The sequence below is a fragment of the Vombatus ursinus genome, unplaced genomic scaffold, assembly GCF_900497805.2.
Source record: "Vombatus ursinus unplaced genomic scaffold, bare-nosed wombat genome assembly UNPS02014784.1, whole genome shotgun sequence".
Classification (NCBI taxonomy): domain Eukaryota; kingdom Metazoa; phylum Chordata; class Mammalia; order Diprotodontia; family Vombatidae; genus Vombatus; species Vombatus ursinus.
In genome coordinates, this window is record NW_020954562.1 from 2,303,720 (window position 1) to 2,326,147 (window position 22,428).

Genomic DNA, 22,428 nt, shown 5'->3' on the forward strand with positions numbered 1-22,428 from the left:
ATGTCCAAAGGGCTATAAAACTATGTATACCCTTTGACCTTGCAATAACACTACTATGTCTGTATCCCAAAGAGATTTTAAAAAGGTGGGGAAGGACATATTATATGTATACAAAATTATTTATAGAAGCTCTTTTTGTGGTACCAAAGAATTGAAAATTGAGGGGATAACCATCAACTGTGGAATGGCTGAAAAAGTGGTATATGCTTGTAGTGAAATACTATTGTGTTATAAGAAATGATGAGCAGGATCATCTCAGAAAAACCTGGAAAGATTTACGTGATTGATACAAGTGAATTGAGTTAGCCGAACCAGGAGAATATTGTACATTAGTAACAATAATATTGTATGATGATGAGCTATGAAGGATTTAGTTATTCTCAGCAATACAGTGATCCAAGAAAATTCTGAAGGTTTCGTGATGGAAAATGCTATCCATCTCCAGAGAAAGAACTGATGGAGTCTGAATGCAAATTGAAGCGTACTTTTAAAAACTTTATTTTTCTGATTTTTTGTTGTTTTTGGTCTATTTTCTTTCACAACATAACTAACATAGGAATAGGTTTTGCACGACTGCACATGTATAGCTATATCAGGATTCTTGCCTTTTCTATAAGGGGGGATGGAGAGAAGGAGGGAGGGAAGGACAGAATTTGGAACTAAATTTTTTTAAAAAATCAAATGCTAAAAATTGTTTTTACATGTAATTGGAAAAAAAAGGAATGTATACAGCCCAAACAATCATATCTCAGCTGGAGTAAATCTTAACTTGATTTTGTTGGGGGAAAAAAAAAGAAGCAAAAAGGAAATGAGGACAATAATGACCATTCTCTGGTTCCCAGGTCCATTGCTTGCACTCTCTCTCTTGCTCTCATTCTCACTCTCTCTCGCTCTTGTTTTGCTCTTGTTTCTCTTTTCCAGTGTCTTCGAGATAGTAGCTAAGCAGACATATTCAACAGTTATTTGGTAAGTGGGGCTCTAGTTTGCCTGAACCTGATGAATTGAAATCTTCAAAGAGAGCTAGCCACATTTTTACTGTTTTCTTACTTTTGTTGGATTTCAATTCTCCATTAATTATTTTTTGTTGTATCCTCTGCTGCCCAAAGAGCATTCTCCTTGACAGAAAAAAGAAAGAATCCAAGTAAGAGTGGAATGTTGTGCTTTCTCTCCATTATCTTTGTCTCTTCTCAGACCAGTTGTCCTACCTCTCATTCAAACCTTGATTTTCCCACACTATAACTCTGATGACTAAATCCGTTTTGCTGCCCTTAACATTTCTTGCCAGACTTAATGCACTTTGGATTTTAGTGTGTCTAATGTGGTTTTTTCATCTTCCATAATTTCCCTTGCTTTCATTTTCTCTGTATCATTTAAAAACTATTTATAATGACTAAGAAGTTACTTTGGCATCCACATTAGTTTGTTTAGATAAATTCTTTCTATTCTTCCTCAGGATTATTTCTGTTTGTCTTGAGGATTTCCTTCTTGGTAAGGGCAGCTAGGAGGTGTAGTGGATAGAACTCTGGCCTTGGAGTCAGGAGGACCTGAGTTCAAATTCAACCTCAGACACTTGACACTTACTAGCCAGGTGACCCTAGGCAAGTCACTTAACCTTGATTGCCTCAACAACAAATAATAGTAAAAATAATAATAATAATTTCCTTCTTGGGAACTTCCTATCCTCACTGGTCTGATCTCCCCTGTGGAATTTTGGCCAGGGGGTTCTGCCCATCCTTTTTCCAAAATGCTTTGGAATCTTTTCTTTCCAAATCTAGTTTGCACTTCAGAATGTGCCTGACTTCCTCTACTTTCTTAACACAAAGTTCTAGGATGTACTAGTTACTTATCCCTCAGGTTCTTGTTGGGCAGGTAAGGGGCAAAGTGGATAGACTGCTGGGCCTGAAGTCAGCGAGACTCATCTTCGTGAGTTCAGATCTGGTCTCTGACACTTACTAGCTGTGTGACCCTGGGCAAATCACTTAACCCTGTTTGCCTCAGTTTCCTCATCTGAAAAATGAGGTAGAGAAGGAAATAGCAAACCACTCCAGTATCTTTGCCAAGAAAACACAAATGGGGTCATGAAGAGTCAGACACACCTGAAATGACTCAATAACAAGAGATCCTTGTTATTTCTATTACTCCTGGTACTTAAAAAATGAGGTCCAGAATAGCATTGTTTTTTTCTTTCTCTTTTCCCCCCTAAAATCTTTTGCATGATAAAATCATCGTGAAAGCAGTCCGGTAGTTTATAACTTGTCCTGCTTTTGACTGAGAAAACTCTGGCAGTTATCTGGTAATCGAAATCTTACATTACTTCTTTGTATTTCTGTGCTAGGTTTGTGGCACATAGCCTAAACTCTTCATTTACCCCCCTCGTTTTCCTCCTTCCCTTTAGACAGTCTGTAATATTCTCTTACGACAATGTTGTTTCTATTCTACTTCTGTAAGTCTTCACATAGATGTTCTTTTCCCCACTAAGGTTGCTGGATTTCTTTACCTGAACATATATTTTTGATATATAGTAATACTTTAATTTCTTCCTTCTTTATGCATTGTTTTCCTTTTTAAGAAGCTATCTCCTTTCTGAACCATATTCTGGCATCAGTGCTATCCCATCAAATCTCATTTATGCCTTCAAGGGGATGTGATTAGTAAACCTTTCCCCTGAAGAGAAAGAGCTGTATTCAATCAGTTTTGTCATCTAATAGCTATGGACCTCTCTTTGTCTGTCTATTAAGCTTCTCAGTCAGAAGACAGAATGCTCTATACAGCTTTTCTGATCCGTTTTGTCAGTCATTGAGAAAGCTCTTCCCTCACCAGGCAGGTTACACTGGAAGTTACAGGGACCTAGGCTGAAATGAGTTCTGTCCTTTGTCCTCTTCTTAGAGCTCTTTTATTAGCTGCTTTTGCACTGAATGTCTTATTGATTGCTAAACTTTGAATTCTTTGTGACAAACCACCCTTTACTGGACTCAGAAACCCAGTTTAGTTCTAAGGAGTTATTAAACTTCCAGACTGAGTTAAGCCTACCCAGGTCTCCTCCTCAAATCGAAAAGGGATTGAAGGCACCATGGTAAGAAAACTGTTTAACTTTACTACATCAGCCACTGTGTTTTATGCAAAATAGTAGTGGCTGTCCAGTCTAGAAAATTCTGTAAGGCATTTGACCCCTGCCCACCTTCCCCAGCAACTTATAACTGCTTCATCTTTCTCAGTAAAAAATTGCAGCCCCAGGGGCAGCTAGGTGGCACAGTGGATAGAGCTTTGGCCTTGGAGTTGGGAGGACCCAAGTTCAAGTCCAGCCTCAGACAGTTGACACTTACTAGCTGTGTGACCCTGGGTAAGTCACTTAACCCTGATTGCCTCGCCAAAAAGGTAAAAAAAAAATTGCGGCCCCAGAAAATTTTGTGGTGAACATAAATTTTCTTAATACGCATTACTAACACTATGATAAACAGGAGAAATTAACCTGACATTGGCAGTCATACTGTACATAGTTATGTGTTAACTGCAAGCACTTCTAAAAAAATTGAATTCTAATATAATCAAAAGCATATGTGATAATACATATTTAAAATAAAGCATCCAGCCGTAATGTTACATAACTTCATGTATGTATGTATTATATGTATGTATATGTGTATACACATGTGTATATATGTACACCCATATACAAACACACACCTATATGATCATTCTCACCATTTGCAGCCTTTACTCCTACACGTGTTGCTAAACAAAGATGAAAACTTTCTGAAAATACTCTGACTGCGTGCCCTACAAGTTTGTGTTATATAACATTGGCTGGGCCCTCACTGCTTCTAGGCAATCCTACTGTGCTTCCCTTATCAACTCACTATTCCACTCCCCACAGTGGCTCTTCCAAACCTTGTTGCCCTTCTCCAAACCTCCTCTGGTGCCCCCTTCCCTTTCCCCTTTCAACTCAGAACTTTGCTTCATATTTTGCAGAAAAAAAATGTTGGCCATTTGCTTTGAGCTCCCTCTTCTCTCCTCTTCTTCCTCTCCTGTCATTCAGGTCCCTTCTGCCACTTTCTCCTCCTTTACTCTTTTTTCACATGAAGAGGTGACCTTACTCCTTACCAAGGTTAACCCCCCTACCTACTTAAGTGATGCCATTCCATAACATTTCTATCATTCCCACTCTCTGATTTATTTTCAATCTCCTCCTCTCTACTGGTTCATTTCCTACTGCCTATTAATATGACCGTGTCTCCCTCATTCTCAAAAAAAAAACAAAAAAAAACCCTTCACTTAATCCTTCTGTTCCCGCTAACGATTGTCCTGTATCTTTTCTGCCCTTTGTGGCTAAACTCCTTGAAAAGTTCTTACCCCCAAAGCTTGGATCTTTAGGTTTGTAAAACACTAGATTGACATGATCATTTACTACTGTGTATTGTGTGCCTAATCTGTTCTACTGATCCACCAGGTTATTTTTTTTAAGCCAGTACCAGATTGTTTTGATGATTACTAATTTATAATATAGTTTGAAGTCCTGAACTGCTAGGCCCCCTTCCTTCACATTTTCACCCATTGGTTCTCCTGATATTTTTGACATTTTGTTCTTCCAGATGAATTTTGTCACTATTTTTTCTAGTCCTATGAAATAATTCTTGGGGGTGGGGACTGGTAGAGCCAACATAGCAAGTTAGGGGAAGCTACCCAGCTGAACTCTTACCACCATTCCTCCTCCAAACATCTTTAAAATAATGCCTCAGATCAAATTTTGGAGTAGCAGAGCCAACAAAAAGTCAGTGTGAGATATTTTTTTCCAGCCAATGAAAACTTAAGAGGTAGACAGGAGAAATCTGTAACATTGGGGTGGAGGTTTGTCGGGAGCCCACAATCATGGCTACAGCCACAGTGTCATAGCAGCAGCAGCACCTTCCAGAGTGTTCAGTCCAGAAATGGTAAGGATGCTGGGCAACTGGCCAGAAAGGGGATGACAAAGAACCCTTTGCTGGCACAGGGTACAGCTAGTGTTTATTGGTAACTCTGTTGCTCATACACAGTTCTGGGTTGCATTTCCAGGGTGGAAGGAAGTGCTGGTGGTCAGTCAGAAGGGAGCAGGGACCCTGTTCACAGTTCCAAAGCAGATATAAGCAGCTACAGGGGACCAGAGGCCCTTCCTGGGTAAAAATCAGACTGCAGACCAAGAGAACAGTGAACACACCTCCCACTGGATCACACCATTTTGTAAGCACCAAAAACTTGTACACTCCCAGAAGCAGCTCTGAAAATAGCAACACCAAAAAGCCTGAGGCTTGGTATAGTGGCTCCCCACCCTCAGGTGAACAAAACCCAACTTTGACATAAAGTTCAAAGTAAGAAAAAAAAATAAGCTGGTAAAATGAGCAAACAACAACGAAAAGATAATTTGACCATAAGAAGTTACTCTCTCATCACGGGTAGTGATGTCTTGACTTGCCAGTGAATTGGATTTAAGTGAGGAAGAGTTGTATAGTTGTCCGCCTCACTCTCTCTTCCAGGATTACTGAAGTCCAGTGGCAAAACAAAAGTCAGGATCACTGGCAGTGGCTGGAGATGCAGTATTGACCTTGGCTTCTTTGATGTCTTACCAAGCTGTAAGTGTTCCACAGTGCTTGCTTCAGCTGTCTTCGTGCCTGTTTTGAACATTTTGTTCTCATCCACCCACTCTGCTGGGAGAAGTCTTCACATGCTTGGGGTAGGCATCCCCCTAATTCACCAACAAGTTTAAGGCCTGTTGGCTACCCTCAACCTGGTTTTAGTTTGTTTGCCAAGACAGTATTACTGGGATGTGGCTGTTGCACATGCTACAACTTCTTGGAGCCGCAGGTGAGAATTGGGCAATAGGTGGACATAAAAAGAGTGTGAGCAACCCTAAAAAGGTCTCAGCAAGCCTTCTGACCTGAGGTGCCAGTCCTTCCTGAACATTCCACACACCCCCAAAAGCTACTATGATGGCAGGGAAGACTAAGACATAAACTGAGAAGACAACAATGTGAAAACAGGTACCAAAAAAAAAGCTTCCAGTAAAAATGCTAATTGGACTAATTCCCAATCAGAATTCCTGAAGAGTTAAAGAGATAACAATGGTAGAAGAAAAACTGGGAAAAGACATGAGTGATGCAAGAAAATTATTAAAAGAGAATCAACAGCTTGGTAAAAAAGGCACGAAAAAGGCATAAGAAAATACCACCTAAAAAACCAGAATTGGCCTAGTGGTAAAAGAGGCACAAAAATTCTCTGAAGAAAAAACTCCTTAAAAAACCAAATTGGCCAAGTGGAAAAAGAGGTACAAAAGCATGCTGAAGAAAATAATTCTTTAAAAATAAGACTTGGGCCACTGGAAGCTAATGACTTCATGAGACGTCAAGAAACAATCAAAACCAAATTAATGGGGGGAAAAAAGGAAGAAATATGAAATATCTCACTGGAGCATAACTAACTTGGAAAAAATAGATTGAGGAGATATAATTTAATATTTATGGAACTGCTTGAAAACTACGATCAAAGAAAAAGTCTAGATGTTGAATTTCACAAAATTATCAAGGAAAATTGCCCTGATAACTTAGATCCAAAGAGCAAAGTAGAAATTGAAAGAATCCACCAATCCTGAAAGAAATAAAAAAATGAAAACTCCCAAATATCATAGTCTAATTCCAGAGTTCCCAGGTTAAGGAGAAAATGCTTCAAATGGCCTGAAAGAAACAATTCAAATATCATGGAGTCATAGGCAGGATCACACAAGATTTAGCAGCTACCATGTTAAAGGAGAAGAGGGCTTGAAATGTGATATTCCAGAAGGCAAATGAGCTAGGATTACAATCAAGAATCACCTGTCCAGCAAAACTGAGTGTAATATTTTGGGGGGAAAATGAATATTTAATGAAGTTGAGGACTTTCAAGCATTCCTGATGAAAAGACCAGAGTTGAAAAGAAAATTTGCCATTCAACAGAAGATTCAAGGGAAGCATAAAAAGATAAGAAGGAAAGAGTAATCATAAGAAATTCAATAAAGTTAACTATTTAAATTTCTATATGGTTCCATTTAAAGTTATTGTAGAAATTATAAAATATTTGGGAGTCTATCTGCCAAAACAAATCCAGGAACTGTATGAACACAATTACAAAACACTTTCACACAAATAAAGTCAGATCTAAATAATTGGAAAAACATCAGTTGCTTATGGGAAGGCTGAGCTAATATAATAAAAATGACAATTCTACCTAAATTAATTTGCTTATTCAGCGTCATACCAATCAAACTACCAAAAATTATTTTATAGAGTTAGAAAAAGTAATAACAAAATTCATCTGGAAGAGCCAAAGGTCCAGAATATCAAGGGAATTAATGAAAAGAAAGAGTAGAGAAGGTGGCCTAGCTGTACCAGATCTTAAATTGTATTATAAAGCCGCAATCATCAAAACTACTTGGTGTACTGGCTAAGGAATAGAGTGGTGGATCAGTGGAATAGGTTAGGTATACAAGACACAGTAGTCAATGACCATAGTAATCTACTCTTTGATAAACCCAAAGACTCCAGTTTCTGGGATATGAATTCACTATTTGACAAAAACTGCTGGGAAAACTGGAAAAGAATATGGCAGAAACTAGGCATAGACCAACGTTTTATACTCTATACCAAAATAAAGTTAAAATGGGTACACAATTTAGATACAAAGTTTGATACTATAAGCAAACTGGGAGAGCAAGGAATAGTTTACTGGTCAGATTTATGGAGAATGGAAGAATTTAAAACCAAACAAGAGAGAGAGAACATTATGAAATGCAAAATGGATGATTTTGATCACATTAAATTGAAAAGGTTTTACAAAAACAAAGCCAATGCAAAAGGTTAGGAGGGAAGCAGAAAACTGGGAAAGAATTTTTACAACCAGTGTCTCTGATAAAGGCCTCATTTCTAAAATATATAGAGAACTGAGTCAAATTTATAAGAATACAAGTAATTCCCCAATTGATAAATGGTCAAAGGATATGAACACGCAGTTTTTAGAAGAAATCAAAGCTATCTATAGTCATATGGAAAAAAATTGCTCAAAATCACTATTGATTAGAGAAATACAAATTAAAACTACTCTGAGGTATCACCTCACACCTATGAGAAATGACAAATGCCAGAGGGGATGAGGGAAAAATTGGTTCATCAGTGAACTGTTGGTGTAGTTGTGAACTGGTCCAACCATTTTGGAGAACAATTTGGAGCTATACCCAAAGGGATATAAAACTGTTCATACCATTTGATCAAACAATGACATTACTAGGTCTGTATCCCAAAAAGATCAAAGAAAAAGAAAAAGTACCTATATGGACAAAAATATTTATAGCAGCTCTTTTTTGTGGTGGAAAAGAATTAGAAATTGAAGAGGTGTTCATCAACTGGGGGATGACTGGACATGTTGTGGCTTATTATTGCGTTGAAATATTATTATGCTATAAGAAATGATGGGGGGGTGATTTCAGAAAAACAGAGCAAGACCTATATGAACTGATATAAAGCAAAGTAAAAAGAACCAGAAGATCATTGTGCATAGTAACAGCAGAATTGTGATGATGATCAATTATAAAAATTTTGGTTACTCTGATCAAGACAATTCCAAAGGACTCATGATGAAAAAAAATGCTATCCACTTCTAGAGAAAGAACTGATGAACTCTGAGTGCAAACAGAAGTAAATTTTCTCACTTTATCTTTCTTGCTTTTTTTTGAAGTATGGCTAATACAGAAATATGTTTCACATGATTTCTCATGTATAATTGATATCATATTGCTTGCCTTCTCAGTGGGTGTGTGAGAAAAGTGGGAGGGAGGAAGAGTATTTGGAACTCAAAATTTAAAAAGAAAAGAATCTTATGAATACATAATTAAAAGTTTAAAATGTTTTAAAAAAGAATGTGAAAAAATAATTCTTTGGTAGTTTGATTGGTATGGTACTAAAAAAGTGAATTACCTTAGATAGAATTGTCATTTTTATTATATTGGCTCAGCCTACTCCCGAACAATTAATATTTTCCCAGTTGTTTAGATCTGTCTTTATTCATGTGAAAGGTGTTTTGTAATTGTTTTTATATAATCCCTAGGTTTGTCTTGGCAAATAGACTCCCAAGTATTTTATGTTATCTGCAGTTATTTTAAATGGAATTTCTCTTTCAGCTTCTTTCTGCCGTATTTTGTTGGTAGTGTTTATAAATGCTAATGTTTATGTTGGTTTATTTATATCTTGCAACTTTGCTGAAGTTGTTGTTTTCAACAAGTTTTTAGTTGGTTTTCTAGGTTTCTCTAGGTATATATCATGTCATCTGCAAAGAGTGATAGTTTTGTTTCCTCATCTTATTTTTTATTCCTTCATTTTCTTTTTCTTGTCTTATTCCTATAGCCTGCATTTCTAGTACAATGTTGAATAATAGTGGTGATAATAAACATCTTTGTTTCACTCCTGATCTTATCAGGCAGGCTTCAAGTTTTTCCCCGTTACAGATGATGCTTGCTCTTGGTTTTAGATAGATGCTACATATCATTTTAAAAAGGCTCCATTGATTCTTATTCTTTCTACTGTTTTCTTTTTGACAGAAATGGGTGTTACATTTTGTCAAAGGCCTTTTCCGCCTCTATTAACATAATCATGTGATATTTGTTGTTTTTGTTATTGATATGGTCAATTGTACTGATAATTTTCTTAATATTGAACCAGCCCTGCTTTCCTGGGATAAACACATCCTGTGTGTTTCCTCTTTGGTTTCTTTGCCCAGGTGAGTCCATCTGTCTGGAATGGTTGTTCCAGAGAGAATAACTAGCACCAATGAGTAGAGATAATTGAGGGACAAATTTCAGCACAGTGTAAGGAAGAATTTTCTAGCTATTAGAGCTATTTAAAATTGCAGTGGGCTGCTTCACAAATTGGTGGATTCCCCTGTCACTGGACATTTTCAAGCAGAGGTTCATCATAGTATCATAGATTTAGAGTCTAGAGAGACTTTAAGGTCACCTAATTTAACCTCTTCATTTCACAGCTGAGGAGAATGATGCCTAAAAAAGCTAAATGACTGGTCCATGGTCTCACATGTGGAAGGTGGAAGAGCAGGATTTGAACTCAGGTCTTCTGATTCAAAATAAGCATTCTTTCCCTTACACCATCTAGGATATAGAAGATTTTTTGTTAATTTTTGTATAGATGGGGAAACAGGCTCAGGTAAAATAAGCTGTCCAAGGTTACACAGCAAGTAAGTAGAAGAATCAGTCCTTGAACCTGGTTGTTTTTGTTTGAAGTGCAATGTCTACTACTATACAATTTGTTTTTTTTTAATGATTGTATTCTTGGTAACTGGTTTTTAATTTGGCATTTGATAGTAGTAGAACAGGAAGGGGAGAAACAGAAGCAGATCCAGATCTGATTCAGATTTGTATAAGAAGGAATAATAGGGAACCAGAGAGCAGCTTTCTCTTCCTCTCCATCTCTGTCTCCATCTTCATCTTCTTCCCTCTCTTCATTCTCTCTCCCTCTTTCCTCTTTTCATATCTATCATCTTTTTCCTATCTGTCATCTCCCCAAGACTTATAGGAATTCAACCATAAAACATTGTCAAATAAGCTAGGTTGTGGATGGGTAGCTTTCCCTAAATTTAATGTGCATGGGCTAGGCATGGTTGCTGTTGTTTGCTCTTTGCTTTAAAGAGGACCAATGACATCATGGGGTGATGGATTTAAGTGAGGTAGCATTGCACAAAGTCATCAGGCTCACTTCCAGAGTCATCTCTTCCAGACTCTCTTCCAGAGTCATCTAAGTCCAGTGGCAAGACAAAAGTCAAGATGACTAGTGATGACCCAGGATACAGTAGAAAACCTTGGTGTCTTTCGTGTCTTCTATGTCTGATCAAGCTCTAAGTGCTCCACAGGGTCTGCTTCAGCAGCCTTCATGGCCATTGGAAAGAATTGTTCTCATCCTACTGTGCATCCCTGTAATCCCTGCTACTGGAGAGACTGAGGCTGGTGGATCACTTGAGCTCAGAAGTTCTGAGCTGCATTAGAGCTAAAGCTAGTTGAGTGTCTGTACCAAATCTGGTTCCAATATGGTACACCCTGGAAGTGGAGGGTCAGAGCAGGCTGCCTAGAAAGGGGCAAAACTCAGCTATGAAAAATAGAATAGTTTTAATATATATGCCATTTCTATGTTCTATGTCATCAGAGCTCTTTGCCAAGATTTGCAGGTTCTATCCCTTAGTGAGGCCAGGCTTCTTTTCTTCCTTAGTGAAAGTGCACCATGTCCCCTTTTTAATTGGATATGACTTTTTCTTTTGTAACAGAGAATTCACAATCAGGAAATGTTGTTTTCATTCTCTGGAAGGGAATAAATGTCACTGACCCCATAAAAACTATTCAGAATGGCCGTTATTGTCTCTGCCTTCACATCAACATTATTTTGCATTTACTTGATTTATATTTATCTGTATACATGTTGGATCCCCCCAGTGGAATGTAAGCCCTTTGAGGGCAGGATCTATTTCATTTTTGTCTTTGAATCTTCAGGCAATGCTTAGTGATTTGCACATGGTGGTGGTTGTTGTTTCAGTCATTTCCAACTCTCCATGACCCCATTTGAGATTTTCTTGGCAAAGATACTGGTGTGGTTTGCCATTTCTTTCTCCAGCTCATTTTACAGATGAGGAACTGAGGCAAAGAGAATTAAGTGACTTGCCCGGGGTCACACAGCTAGTACGTGTCTGAGACCTAGATTTGAACTCAGATCCTCAGGTAGGCTGATGCTCTACCCACTGTGCTACCTAGCTGCCCTATGTACATGATAGGCACTTAAACGTTCATTAAGTCACTCTATATTGATCAGTTTCCTTGTCTGTAAAATGAGCTCATTGGACTAGAGTGACCTCTAAGTTTCCTTCTAGCTTTTAATCTATGATCCTATTAGCTCTTCTAGAGAAAAGTGAAATTTAATATCAAGTTTATTAATTCTTTTAAACAAAGCAATGAATAAGTTAGCACATTGATCCAAGCATTGGCTGTCCTAACTTTTAAAATTTAATGTGGTTTATCGAAAATTTGAGTGCAGTCTATAGTTGATGTTATATTTCAGTCTCTAAAGAACTACAGCCTTTGAAGAAAAAAACGTGTTATATGAATACAAAATGTATAACAATGAACCTTGTATAATAAATGCTTATTAAAACTCCTACAGGTTCAGTTATCATCTCTATGCAAATGACTTCCAAATCTATATATCTAGCCAGTCTTTCATCTGAACTCCAATGCCACATCATCAATGGCTTACTGGCCATTTCCAATTGGATAACCTATAACCATCCCAAACTTAATATTAACTCATTCTATTTCCTCTCAAACTACCCATTTTTTTGAAATTTCCCTAATTCTGTTAAGGTAACCACCATCTGTCCTTTCAGTTACCCAGGTTGCAATTCCATAGGCATCCTAAACTCTTCAATCTCTCTTATGCCCAATATTCAGTCAGTTGCCAAGTTCTCTTGGATCTACCTCAATTGCCCCTTGGCACCTGTTCCGTTTTCTCCCCTCGTTGGCCATTATCATGGGTAAGGCCCTTGTCACTTCTCCCTTATACTATTGTACCTTGCTAATATTCCAAACAGATGTCAGTCATCTTCCTGAACCATATTACTTACCATGTTACTCCCTGGCTCACAAAGCTCCTGTGATGGTCTTTTATTTCAAAGATCAGGTACAAACTTTTCTGTATAGCATTCAAAGCCTTTTGTAGTCTGGCTTCAGGATATCTTTCCAGGCTTATCATTATTATTATTATCATGCTGTTCTATGTATACATTTCACCTTTTTCCTTAGTGACTTTTCACAAGCAAGTCTTCATACTTGGAATGTGCTCCCTCTTTACCACCATCTAATTAATTAATTAATTAATTTTGTGAGGCAATTGGGGTTAAGTGACTTGCCCAGGGTCACACATTTAGTAAGTGTCAAGTATCTGGTCTGAGACCGCATTAGAACTCAGGTCCTCCTGACTCCAAGGCTGGTGCTCTAACCACTGCACTAACTGGCTGCCCCATTTACCACCATTTATTAGGGGCAGCTAGGTGGCATAGTGGTATAGAGTATAGCACTTGGAAAGAGGAAGATCTGAGTTCAAATCCTGCCTTACACATTTGCTAGCTGTGTGACTTAACCTCTCTGTGCTTCAGTTTCGTCATCTATAAAATTGGGATAGCTACTTCATAGGATTGTTGTCAGTCAGAGGAGACAAGACATGTAAAGCATTTTGCAAACCTTAAAGGACTATATAACTCTATGTATTATTATTACCTATTACTTAGAACTTCTGCTTCCTTCAAAGCTCAACTTGAGTACCGCCTGTTATATGAGGTTTTTCCAGACCCCTCCCCAGCTATTAGTGTCTCTTCTTCCCTTATGGAAATTTATTTGTATTTACTGTTTATGTATTTTGTATTGAATTTGTAGATATGTGTTGCTTCCTCAGTAGAATATAAACCTCAGTACCCAAAACTGTTGGGCACATAGTAGATAACTAATAAAAGTTGTTGATTGATTGATTGTCAAATTGAATTTAAGTGCCTGCTATATGCATTGAAGCATTCTAGATATTGGGAAGGTACAGAGATAAGAGTTGCTGCCCTCAAGGAGCTTACAATCGAATAGAAAGACTTGAGGCTTTTGCCTTTAATATATATATATATATATATATATATGTTTACTATAAACATGAGCTCTATTTTGGAAAGTTCCTGCAGTGCCGGGCACATAGTCATTCCTAAATGAATGTATATTGATTGATTCTCAGGAACTGAATAGATGAACTCAAGAGAAGATATACCCACTGGAGGTTTTGTGTGCTGAGAAAATAAAATATTGATTTTCTTTTTTCTATTTGATTCCATTCTGTAATAGATTCTATTCAATAACTGTCTCAACCATTTTTTTTTTTGTCGCTTAGTTAAGTTTAGCAGTTCATGAGTCCAAAGTTCAGTTTTCTCTTTCTGAGTTGGTTTAAAATTCAGTTGTCCTATAGTCTCAAAGAAACACATTATCTTTATACATATAGCCTTGCATGCCCATGTACAATTAAGGGAGATCTGTCATCTCACTAACAAGCCTTGAAGATGCAGGTGGGTGTCAGGAAGTCTGTTATTGCTGTGCCACTAACTAGTCATGCAGGTGGACACCACCAATAAGTTTTCCATAGCAACAAGGTGGAAGGAGGGTTTGTTGCTATCCCTGGGTTCCAGACTTCCATCCAATCATATTGTTTTCCATCATCTATGATACTTCAGAATTTGTAACCAATCATATTGTTTTCCAGCTCTGATGTCTCTTGTTCTTTGTTCTCTTGTACTTCCCAAAACCATATAGAGGCTAGTAAGCCCTACCTCATGGTCTCTTGGCTGACTGAGGAGTTAAGATAAACATTTTATTGGTAATAATTAGCTTTACCAGTAAATTGAACATGCTTGGAACTTTGTGCCTCAGCTTATCCCAGTTTCAGTTATGACAGTGCTATGCCTATCTCAGTCTTAAATCTGTTTTGTAACAAGATCCTGTATTTGGAGAACAAGAATTCTAAAGCAGAGAACACTATTCAACAGCTAATTATCATCATATTCCTTTTTCTTTTTCCTTTTAAATTCTATAGAATCCAATTCCTGATGCAGCCGTCTGGCTCCATGGAGTGAGGTTGCAGCATCATGCACCATGCTGGTGATGTCACGGGCACCACGAAAGAAAAGAGCATACAGCCGGTCTATTAGGGGTAGGGTAAGTGATGAAAAAAAAAAACAACTCTTTGATACAATGCAAAAGAATTGTATGTGACTGATAATAATGAAAAATTGGTGATAATGATACTAGAACATTGCTTAAAGGCAGATGGTGTAATGTTAGCACATGACAAAGAAGCAGAATTAGGATCCTGTCAGTAATTTTCTTTGGTCTCTTTCTGAAGAATAAGACTGGGTTTGAGATATGGAAACAATTCTCTACTTTTTAATAGACTGTGTCTGAGTAGTTCTTACATTGGAGTTTGGAGTTAACCTGGAGCCCTTTAACTTGTATTGCTGTTTTGTTTTGTTTTGTTTTTCAGCATCTTGCTACTGAAGCTAAGTGTTTTTTTTAAATAATCCTACATATTTTATTTTATACATTTAATGGCATTATTCTGAGAAAGAGTCCTTATGCTTCACCAGATAGCCAAAGGGGTTCATTTTACACACACACACACACACTACAAAGCTCTATTCTAGGGTTTCAAACCTTGAGCAGTCAAAGCAGACTTTTGAGGTCTGTTAGATGTTGAAGGTGCAAATGTCTGAATAATTTTTGATGAGAAACCACAGGGCAGGACATTGGGAAAATGTCTCCCTTAGCATTTTCCTCTCTTCCTAACTACACTGTCTAGACTCTTTTCTAATCATCCCCTTTACCAATCAACAGACAAAGTTTTTGATGTACAGACATTTGGCAGTCAAGGAAGTGAATTCAATCTTAGTCTTCATATGACAGGTACAGCATCCAGGGTACTCCACCCTGGACAGACCATACTTAGAGCACTGTGCTCACTTCTGGGCATCACATTTTAGAAAGAACGTTGACAGACTGGCCAGTGTCCAGATGAAGGCAGCCATCATGGTGAAAGGCTTGGAGTTCATGTCATAACAGGATTATTTGAAGGAGCTAATGTTTCGCCTGGAGAATTGAAGGCTGAAAAAGAAAGGAATAATAGCCTTCTTCACAAGCCTTTAAGGGGTTCTCTGTTGGAAGTTGGATTAGGATCTTTCTCTTTGGCCCCCAAGAACACAACCAGGAGCAGTGGGAAGAAGATGGAAAGAATTAAATAAATGACTTAAGGTAATGAAAAACTCTCTATCAGAGCTCTCCATAAATGGATTGAACTGCCTGGGACAGAAGTGGGTTATGACTCACTGGAAGTCTTCAAACAAAGGCTGGTTATATTATACTATTGTTGTTGTTGCTGTTAAGCATTCTTATTCAGGTTTGGATTAGGCTACATTATCTCTAAGAGCCCTTCCAAATCCATGACGCTATTGATTATCATATTCAAGTCACTTCTTGGTGGTATCATCCACATGAACTTTGAGAAAATCAAAGAAAAGATGCCAAAAATGAAATCCCATTGTCTTGAACTATAAGGCAATCAAATATTTTGCAGTCATGGAATTTTGCCATATTGCCAAATTAGCGGGACCTGGAAATAAAATAACTAATGGCTTATCTCTTGTGAATTATCAAGTTAAAACCTATGCTTTGAACTGATTAAGGGAAAGAAGGAAGTATCAGTCACATTCCTCTTGGATCCTGGATGCTTTTTTGAATTAAATATTTGGGTTGTTTGGGAGTTGAGATAGACTTACTCAAGGTAATGGTTCACAAATCAGAGGTTGGAAGGGGTGAGAAGAGTTAAATAGAAGTTGTTACTTGTTCATATTTAAAATTCCAGAATCTTGGAGTTGGAAAATCATCACATTTTGCTTCTAGTCAACCTATGAATCTACTGTTGGTAAAGGAGACTTCCCATCGCTTTTTCCTGCTGCCAATGCTATTACCTAATTTGATAGTCTTCCCCAGGAGTGTAATTGTTATGGTGATAGAGGCCAGAGAAATTGATATTTGTGTTGGCTTTTTACCATCATATTCTACCTTGTTCTGACTACATGTAGAGTGCTATATTTAGTTCTTGGCACCATATTTTAGGAAAAACAGTGATAAACTGGAGAGTGACAAGAGGAAGGCAAGCGGGATTAGTCAGTCAAGTTGTCAATCAACAAGCTTTTATTATGCACATATTATGTGTCAGGCATTATACTGAGTGCTGGGGATATAAATTAAAAAGCAAACCACAAACCACAACAACATATCCTGCTGTCAAGGAGGTTACATTCTAAAGGAAGAGACAACACATGTATAAATAGGTGCATACAAGATGCATACAGGATAGATGGAAGGTTACCTTGGAAGGGGAAGGCACTTGAAGCAGAGGGACTGGGAAAGCATGATTAAACAGCTTTGAGTTCCTACCATATGATTGCCACTTGAAGACAGTTTCTTGGTGCCAAATCAAGAAATGCTGAGTTTTTGGACTTTCTACTTGGAATTAGAAATATTATTATATAGAAATATATATGTAGAAATATAATCATTCTAATATTAATATTATAATATATAAAATGTTATTATATAGGACCTTCTACCCTGTTATAATAGTACTTATTGTAGTACAATTTCATTTGTAGCATCCTTTCCTTTCTCCTGTAGCATAGGCATCTTGCCCTTTTTTTGTTACAGAGAAAAATGTTTATAGACTTGTAGAATCAGAGGATCACAGAAGCTAGAGGAGCTAGAGAACTTCAGTAGGCATCTAATTCAATCCCATCATTTTGCAGATGAGGAAACTGAGGCCCAGAGAAGTTAAGTGACTTCTCCAAGTTCATATTCGTCTTGAATAATGGGAAGCATAGAGTAGGTGGGTATAGGATTGGGAGCCACAGCACTAAAGGAAGACAGCATTAATTCATATAAAAGCAAGCTCACAGGGCTCTGAATGGCATCCAGGTTATCTTTATAACTCCATTTTGAACACCATTCACCTTTAACAATTATTTCCTTTAGATTTAGAGGCTATATACCGAATAAACAGGCTGAACTTTGCCTCTCAAGCCTTTGGCAACACAAAGTTTGAATTTATCTAACTATAGTTTTGAGAGTTAGTGTTAGCATTGAATTAAATGCTGATTTAAAAATGTATTTGTTCTACTGAGTTCCTTTGAAATGAAAAATAAAAAAGGACAGATTTTTTTCTTGGCTTGTTAATGTAATTGGATCAAAGGATAGTGAATTTAGGGATATTAGGTCATTTAGTCCATCCCTTTCATTTTGCAAATGAAGAAATATAGAGAAGTCAAATGATTACCCAAGGTTAAGCAAACAGTAGAGATAGCAGAGCTGGGATTTAAACCTAGGATCTCTGCCTCCATATCCAGGACTTTTTTTACTTTGCTATGGATTCTATGTATAATATACATACATACTATATATATACATATATATATATATATTGCTATATGATATATCTTTTGTGATGAGTCCTATGACATGTACCCTGTATTTACCTATATATAATCAATCAAGTCAATAAGCATTTATTAAAAGACTATTGTGTGCCAGGCACTGTCTAAGTGCTGGGGACATAAACAAAGGCAAAAATTGTCCTTGTCCTCAGAGAGCTTTCATGCTAATGAAAGAAACAATAAGTAAAAAATTATGAACATGCAACGTGTGTATGTGCATACATAAATGTATATACTTATACATATAGGTATATATATCCACACATATGTTCACAATTGTTTACATACATACATGTATATCTATATATTTACGTATAGCTAGCTATAGAGATAGTAAATTGGACAGAATATATCAAAAGAATAAAAACAGGCAGAGGTTTAACTTTAGGCAGAAAAGGTTGTGCGTTAGGTGTACTGTGATAGTCTCAGATTATTAATTTAGTGGTGGAATACTTAACATATCTGTTATATCACTGATGTGGATCCTTGTAGCCTTTATAGCTTACAAAAATTTAGTCTATAGATGACTTGGTAAACGGTGAAAAGTTGATGCCCCTCCCCCCCAAAAAAGTCATCCCCATTGTCAGTCTGATGATGAATCTCTCACTAATTACCTAGGCTGGTCCTCAGATGACAGACATACAAAATATTACTAAATCTATACCCTCCATACACAAAGCCTTTCTACCTTCGAAAGATCTGCCTGAGCTATGTTGTCATAACCTTCAAGAACCTATGACAAGGCATCAGTGGAGAATTTGAGAGAAAGATTTTCCTTCCAAATGAAAATGGTCTTTATGCTGTTGGAAATGTAGGAATAGAGTTTGGGTGAGCGATTCAGGCTAGAGGTGAAGATTTGGTTATTGTTGGGATATAAATGAATAGTTAAAGTCATGAGAGAAAATGGTTTCTTCAAGGGAAATTATTTTAATTCAATTCAACCTAGTAAGCATTTATTAGGTACCTGTTAGGTGTAACTGGGAATACAAAGACCTAAATGAATCCCATTCCTGCCCTCAAGAAGCTGAGATAAACTGGAGAGGAACACTGTATATCTAGAAAGTAAATAAAAAATATATCTCTTTTCTCTTTTTTTCCCCAAAACTTAGACTCCTTCCAGTTATTGGAAACGGGAGGGGCAGGGATGAGGAAAGGTCTTAACACTGGAGGTGGCAATTAAGCTGAGCACTGAAGGAGTCTAGGAAATATACCTAGAAGTGAGGACAGAGTATATTCCAAACATAAGGGATAAGATAAGATGTTTTATGGAGTGGAGACAATGTGAAAGGCTTCTGAAGCCGAAGACATATAGCGCCCTAAGGGTTAAGAGAATATTAATGTTGCTTTTCCAGTACTTTGTGAAACCCCAGTTTACTCTGTGACTTGAAAGGTGCCCTAAAGTCCTTTCCCCTTTATCTTGAACCAAAGGAATTGCTTTTGTGTCCCTTATCCTATGTTCCTCCTGTCCTTTAATTTTCAACCTGCGCCCTCATACCCTGTAAACCATAAAGAATTCCCTTTGTCTCCCTCATCTTATGTCATAAAATCCTTTCTTGACCTGTTTCTAATCTTTATCCTCCATAAAACTTTTTTTTTCACTGACTTCAGGGCCAGTGCTCTATCTACTGAAACACCTATCTGCCTCCCCTCCCCCATAAAACTTCTAAAACTATCTTGTAAGCAACCATCTTCCTCATCCTGTCCTTATAAAACTGTCTCTGTCCCTCTTTAAGTTTCTAGTCCTTTTGCTAGGGCTAGCCCACTGCTTTTGTGTCAGCAAAGCTCCCAATGGTTACAGAGAAGGTCTAAGTGAATTCTTTCACACCTGAACCAGCTCTCCCAACTCTAAATCTTAACAAAAAATGGTGCCGAAACCAGGAGTCCAAATATTAATTGGATTCTATTGATCTTCTCCTGGCCACTGGGATAACAGGTAAGCGCCTTTTCTTTATTCTCTTCCTCAGATCTTTTCTGCTTCTACTCTCTCCCTGGCTGAGAGACCTCTGGAGTGCCCAGACACTGCATCTGAAGCTCCAACGACCTCTAGGCGGTCAGTCGGACTATTGACCCTTGTGCTGGGTCGGTCACATTTTTTCCCTCTCAAGCGTCTTGGGACACTAAGACAAGTGAGAGGCTGCTAGAAGACTGCTAGGATAGGACATTCGGGGAAGGAGATCTTAAAGAAAAGTGCCTCCTGTTCCATTGTAACATAGCCTGACCTCAATGTAATCTAGAAAAATGATTTGTAAAAAGGATTTCTAAACAAGACAAAGTTGAGTAAGAAATTTGATCTCCAAAACTTAAAGAAAAGGCACCTTGCCCTGCTTGAGCGGACTTTTATTCCCCTTGCACCCTGGTTTACCTTATGTTGTTCCTTTCCTTCCTCCATGGGACATTGAGGAGGCGGGTAGATGGGCCTTCATGCCTGGTTTTTTTTGGGGGTCCCTGCACTCTGTTTTCGAGGTCTCATTTTCTAGTACATGCCGCTCGAAATGCTTGAGAGGATGGGAATGGAGAGCTGGAATGCTTAAGGCTTATCTGATAAGTCACAAAGAGACAAGGAACTATATAGCTCCTCTCCAGCTGAGACTGGAAGGTATGTAAGCCTCCTCTCTCTCCCTATCCCTTTCTCATTCTGCAGTTGGGGTGGCTCTCCAAGCACCTAGGAAGGCCTGACCTCTCACGTTCCATTAGGTCAGACAGCTACAAGGCTGTCTCACACTTAGCCTGACGTCTCAGGCTCTCAGTCCAGTGGTTAGAGGCCATGGACCTGGGCACACCTTCCGCAGCATAGAGGACAGACTCCCTGTCTGGAAGCATATGCCCAATTCTGTCAATTCTTTTACTTCTCTCAGAGCTAGGGAATTGGGAAAACTGCAAGTACTCCCTTCCCTCTATACCCTCTATATCCCTGTCTTCCTGCTCATGCCTGCAGGATCTCCCTTCTCTTCTGACCTCCTGGCCACCAGATCCTCCATGCTGGTGGGACTCAGTGAGACTTCCCTGAAAGTTGCCCTTAGGTTAGAACTGGAAAAAAGTTGGGTCTCCAAGACCTTGAAAAGGAAAGCTTTGTGCCTGGTAAACTTTGTTATTGTGATAAGGCTAATTTAATTGGGCATGTTCTTGCCTTAGGAAAAAAACAACAAACAAACAAACTGAACTTCCCAAGGTAAACACCTTTTGGTACTTAAGAATTTGTGATTATTGAGAATTTTGGTTTCATGGCACTTTAGGGATTTGTGATACTTAAAAGACATTTTACACCATCTTGGTTTTGATAAATTCCAATCTTTAAGGTTTCCAGTTAATTTACTTCATGGAATTTTAGTGATTTTTTTTAACATCAAGATAAATTATAAGCTTTTTTTTTAAAGAACGGGAAATTTTGTTTTTACAAACAAATCTTTTACAAAATCTTTTTTTGCGTGATTTTTAGAAGGCCTACCGAATTTCCTTTTGCAAGCTAATTTGTTGCAATAATTTGATACTGATAACAATTATGTCCAAGTCTACTGTGAATTTTTCAAGTTTCATTCCTAGGTTTGTTGTGTCCTTGGATCAGCCTTAAATAGGTGCTTTCAGAGAAAGAGAGCCAATGGTTTGTGCTGCAGGTACCATAAAGGACACTGGTCTTGTGAATGTAGGTCTGAAAGGTTCAATGCCCCACTCTAAGTTTTTAAGGGGTAGACTTAGAAGTGAAAAAGTTAGGGCAGCTAAAAGTTCTTAGCAGTTTCTGGGAAAGTTTTGAGGTTGATCATTAAGGAGTTTGGAAACACCTCCTCACAACTCTGATAACTCCCTTCCTCCACTCTCTTCCCTTGAGTCAAGAGGATATCTTAGTGGGGACTGCAAACAGCCTTGGAGTTTTTCTGTGAACTCCTCTCATCCCAGATCAGATTAGGAAAAGAAAGTTTCACCCTTTCCCCCACTTGCAAATTCACTTTCCCCCACTGGGCGAAAGGAAGGAGGAGGAATAGCCTGAAAGTATATTCCAGAACACAGTAGTGGGGAGAAAGTGAAAGGGCATGAGTCAAGGTAAAGAAGCCAGTCAGTCTGGGTCCGCACTTGGTAAGCCAGCTCATCCTTCTATCAACAATTTTCATATGATCTGGAAATGCAATTATTGTCACCTGAAGTTTGTTGTTTATGTTACAGCTAAAACACTTTAGTTATCACTTATGAAAATTGTAAGATTGTTGGTTACTGTTTTAATGCTAAAACCTAAAGCTGGTGATTGATGACTGTGTGTGGGTTGGAAAAGAGCAGTCCTCAGGGCTAGTCAAAAAGCACCGCCCATAGAAATTTAAAGGTAGA

At 38.0% G+C, this 22,428-nt stretch overlaps 1 protein-coding gene across 2 annotated transcripts in view; it reads left to right on the forward strand.

The window, feature by feature from the left end:
* IL15 (interleukin 15) overlaps positions 1-22,428 on the forward strand; it is a 142,067-nt gene that overhangs the window by 60,005 nt on the left and 59,634 nt on the right. For both annotated transcript variants that reach the window (XM_027867009.1, XM_027867008.1), the window contains one exon: positions 14,667-14,788. In XM_027867009.1, coding sequence (XP_027722810.1) covers positions 14,726-14,788 — 63 coding nt within the window. In that variant the 5' untranslated portion in view covers positions 14,667-14,725. The remainder of the gene's footprint in view (positions 1-14,666; positions 14,789-22,428) is intronic.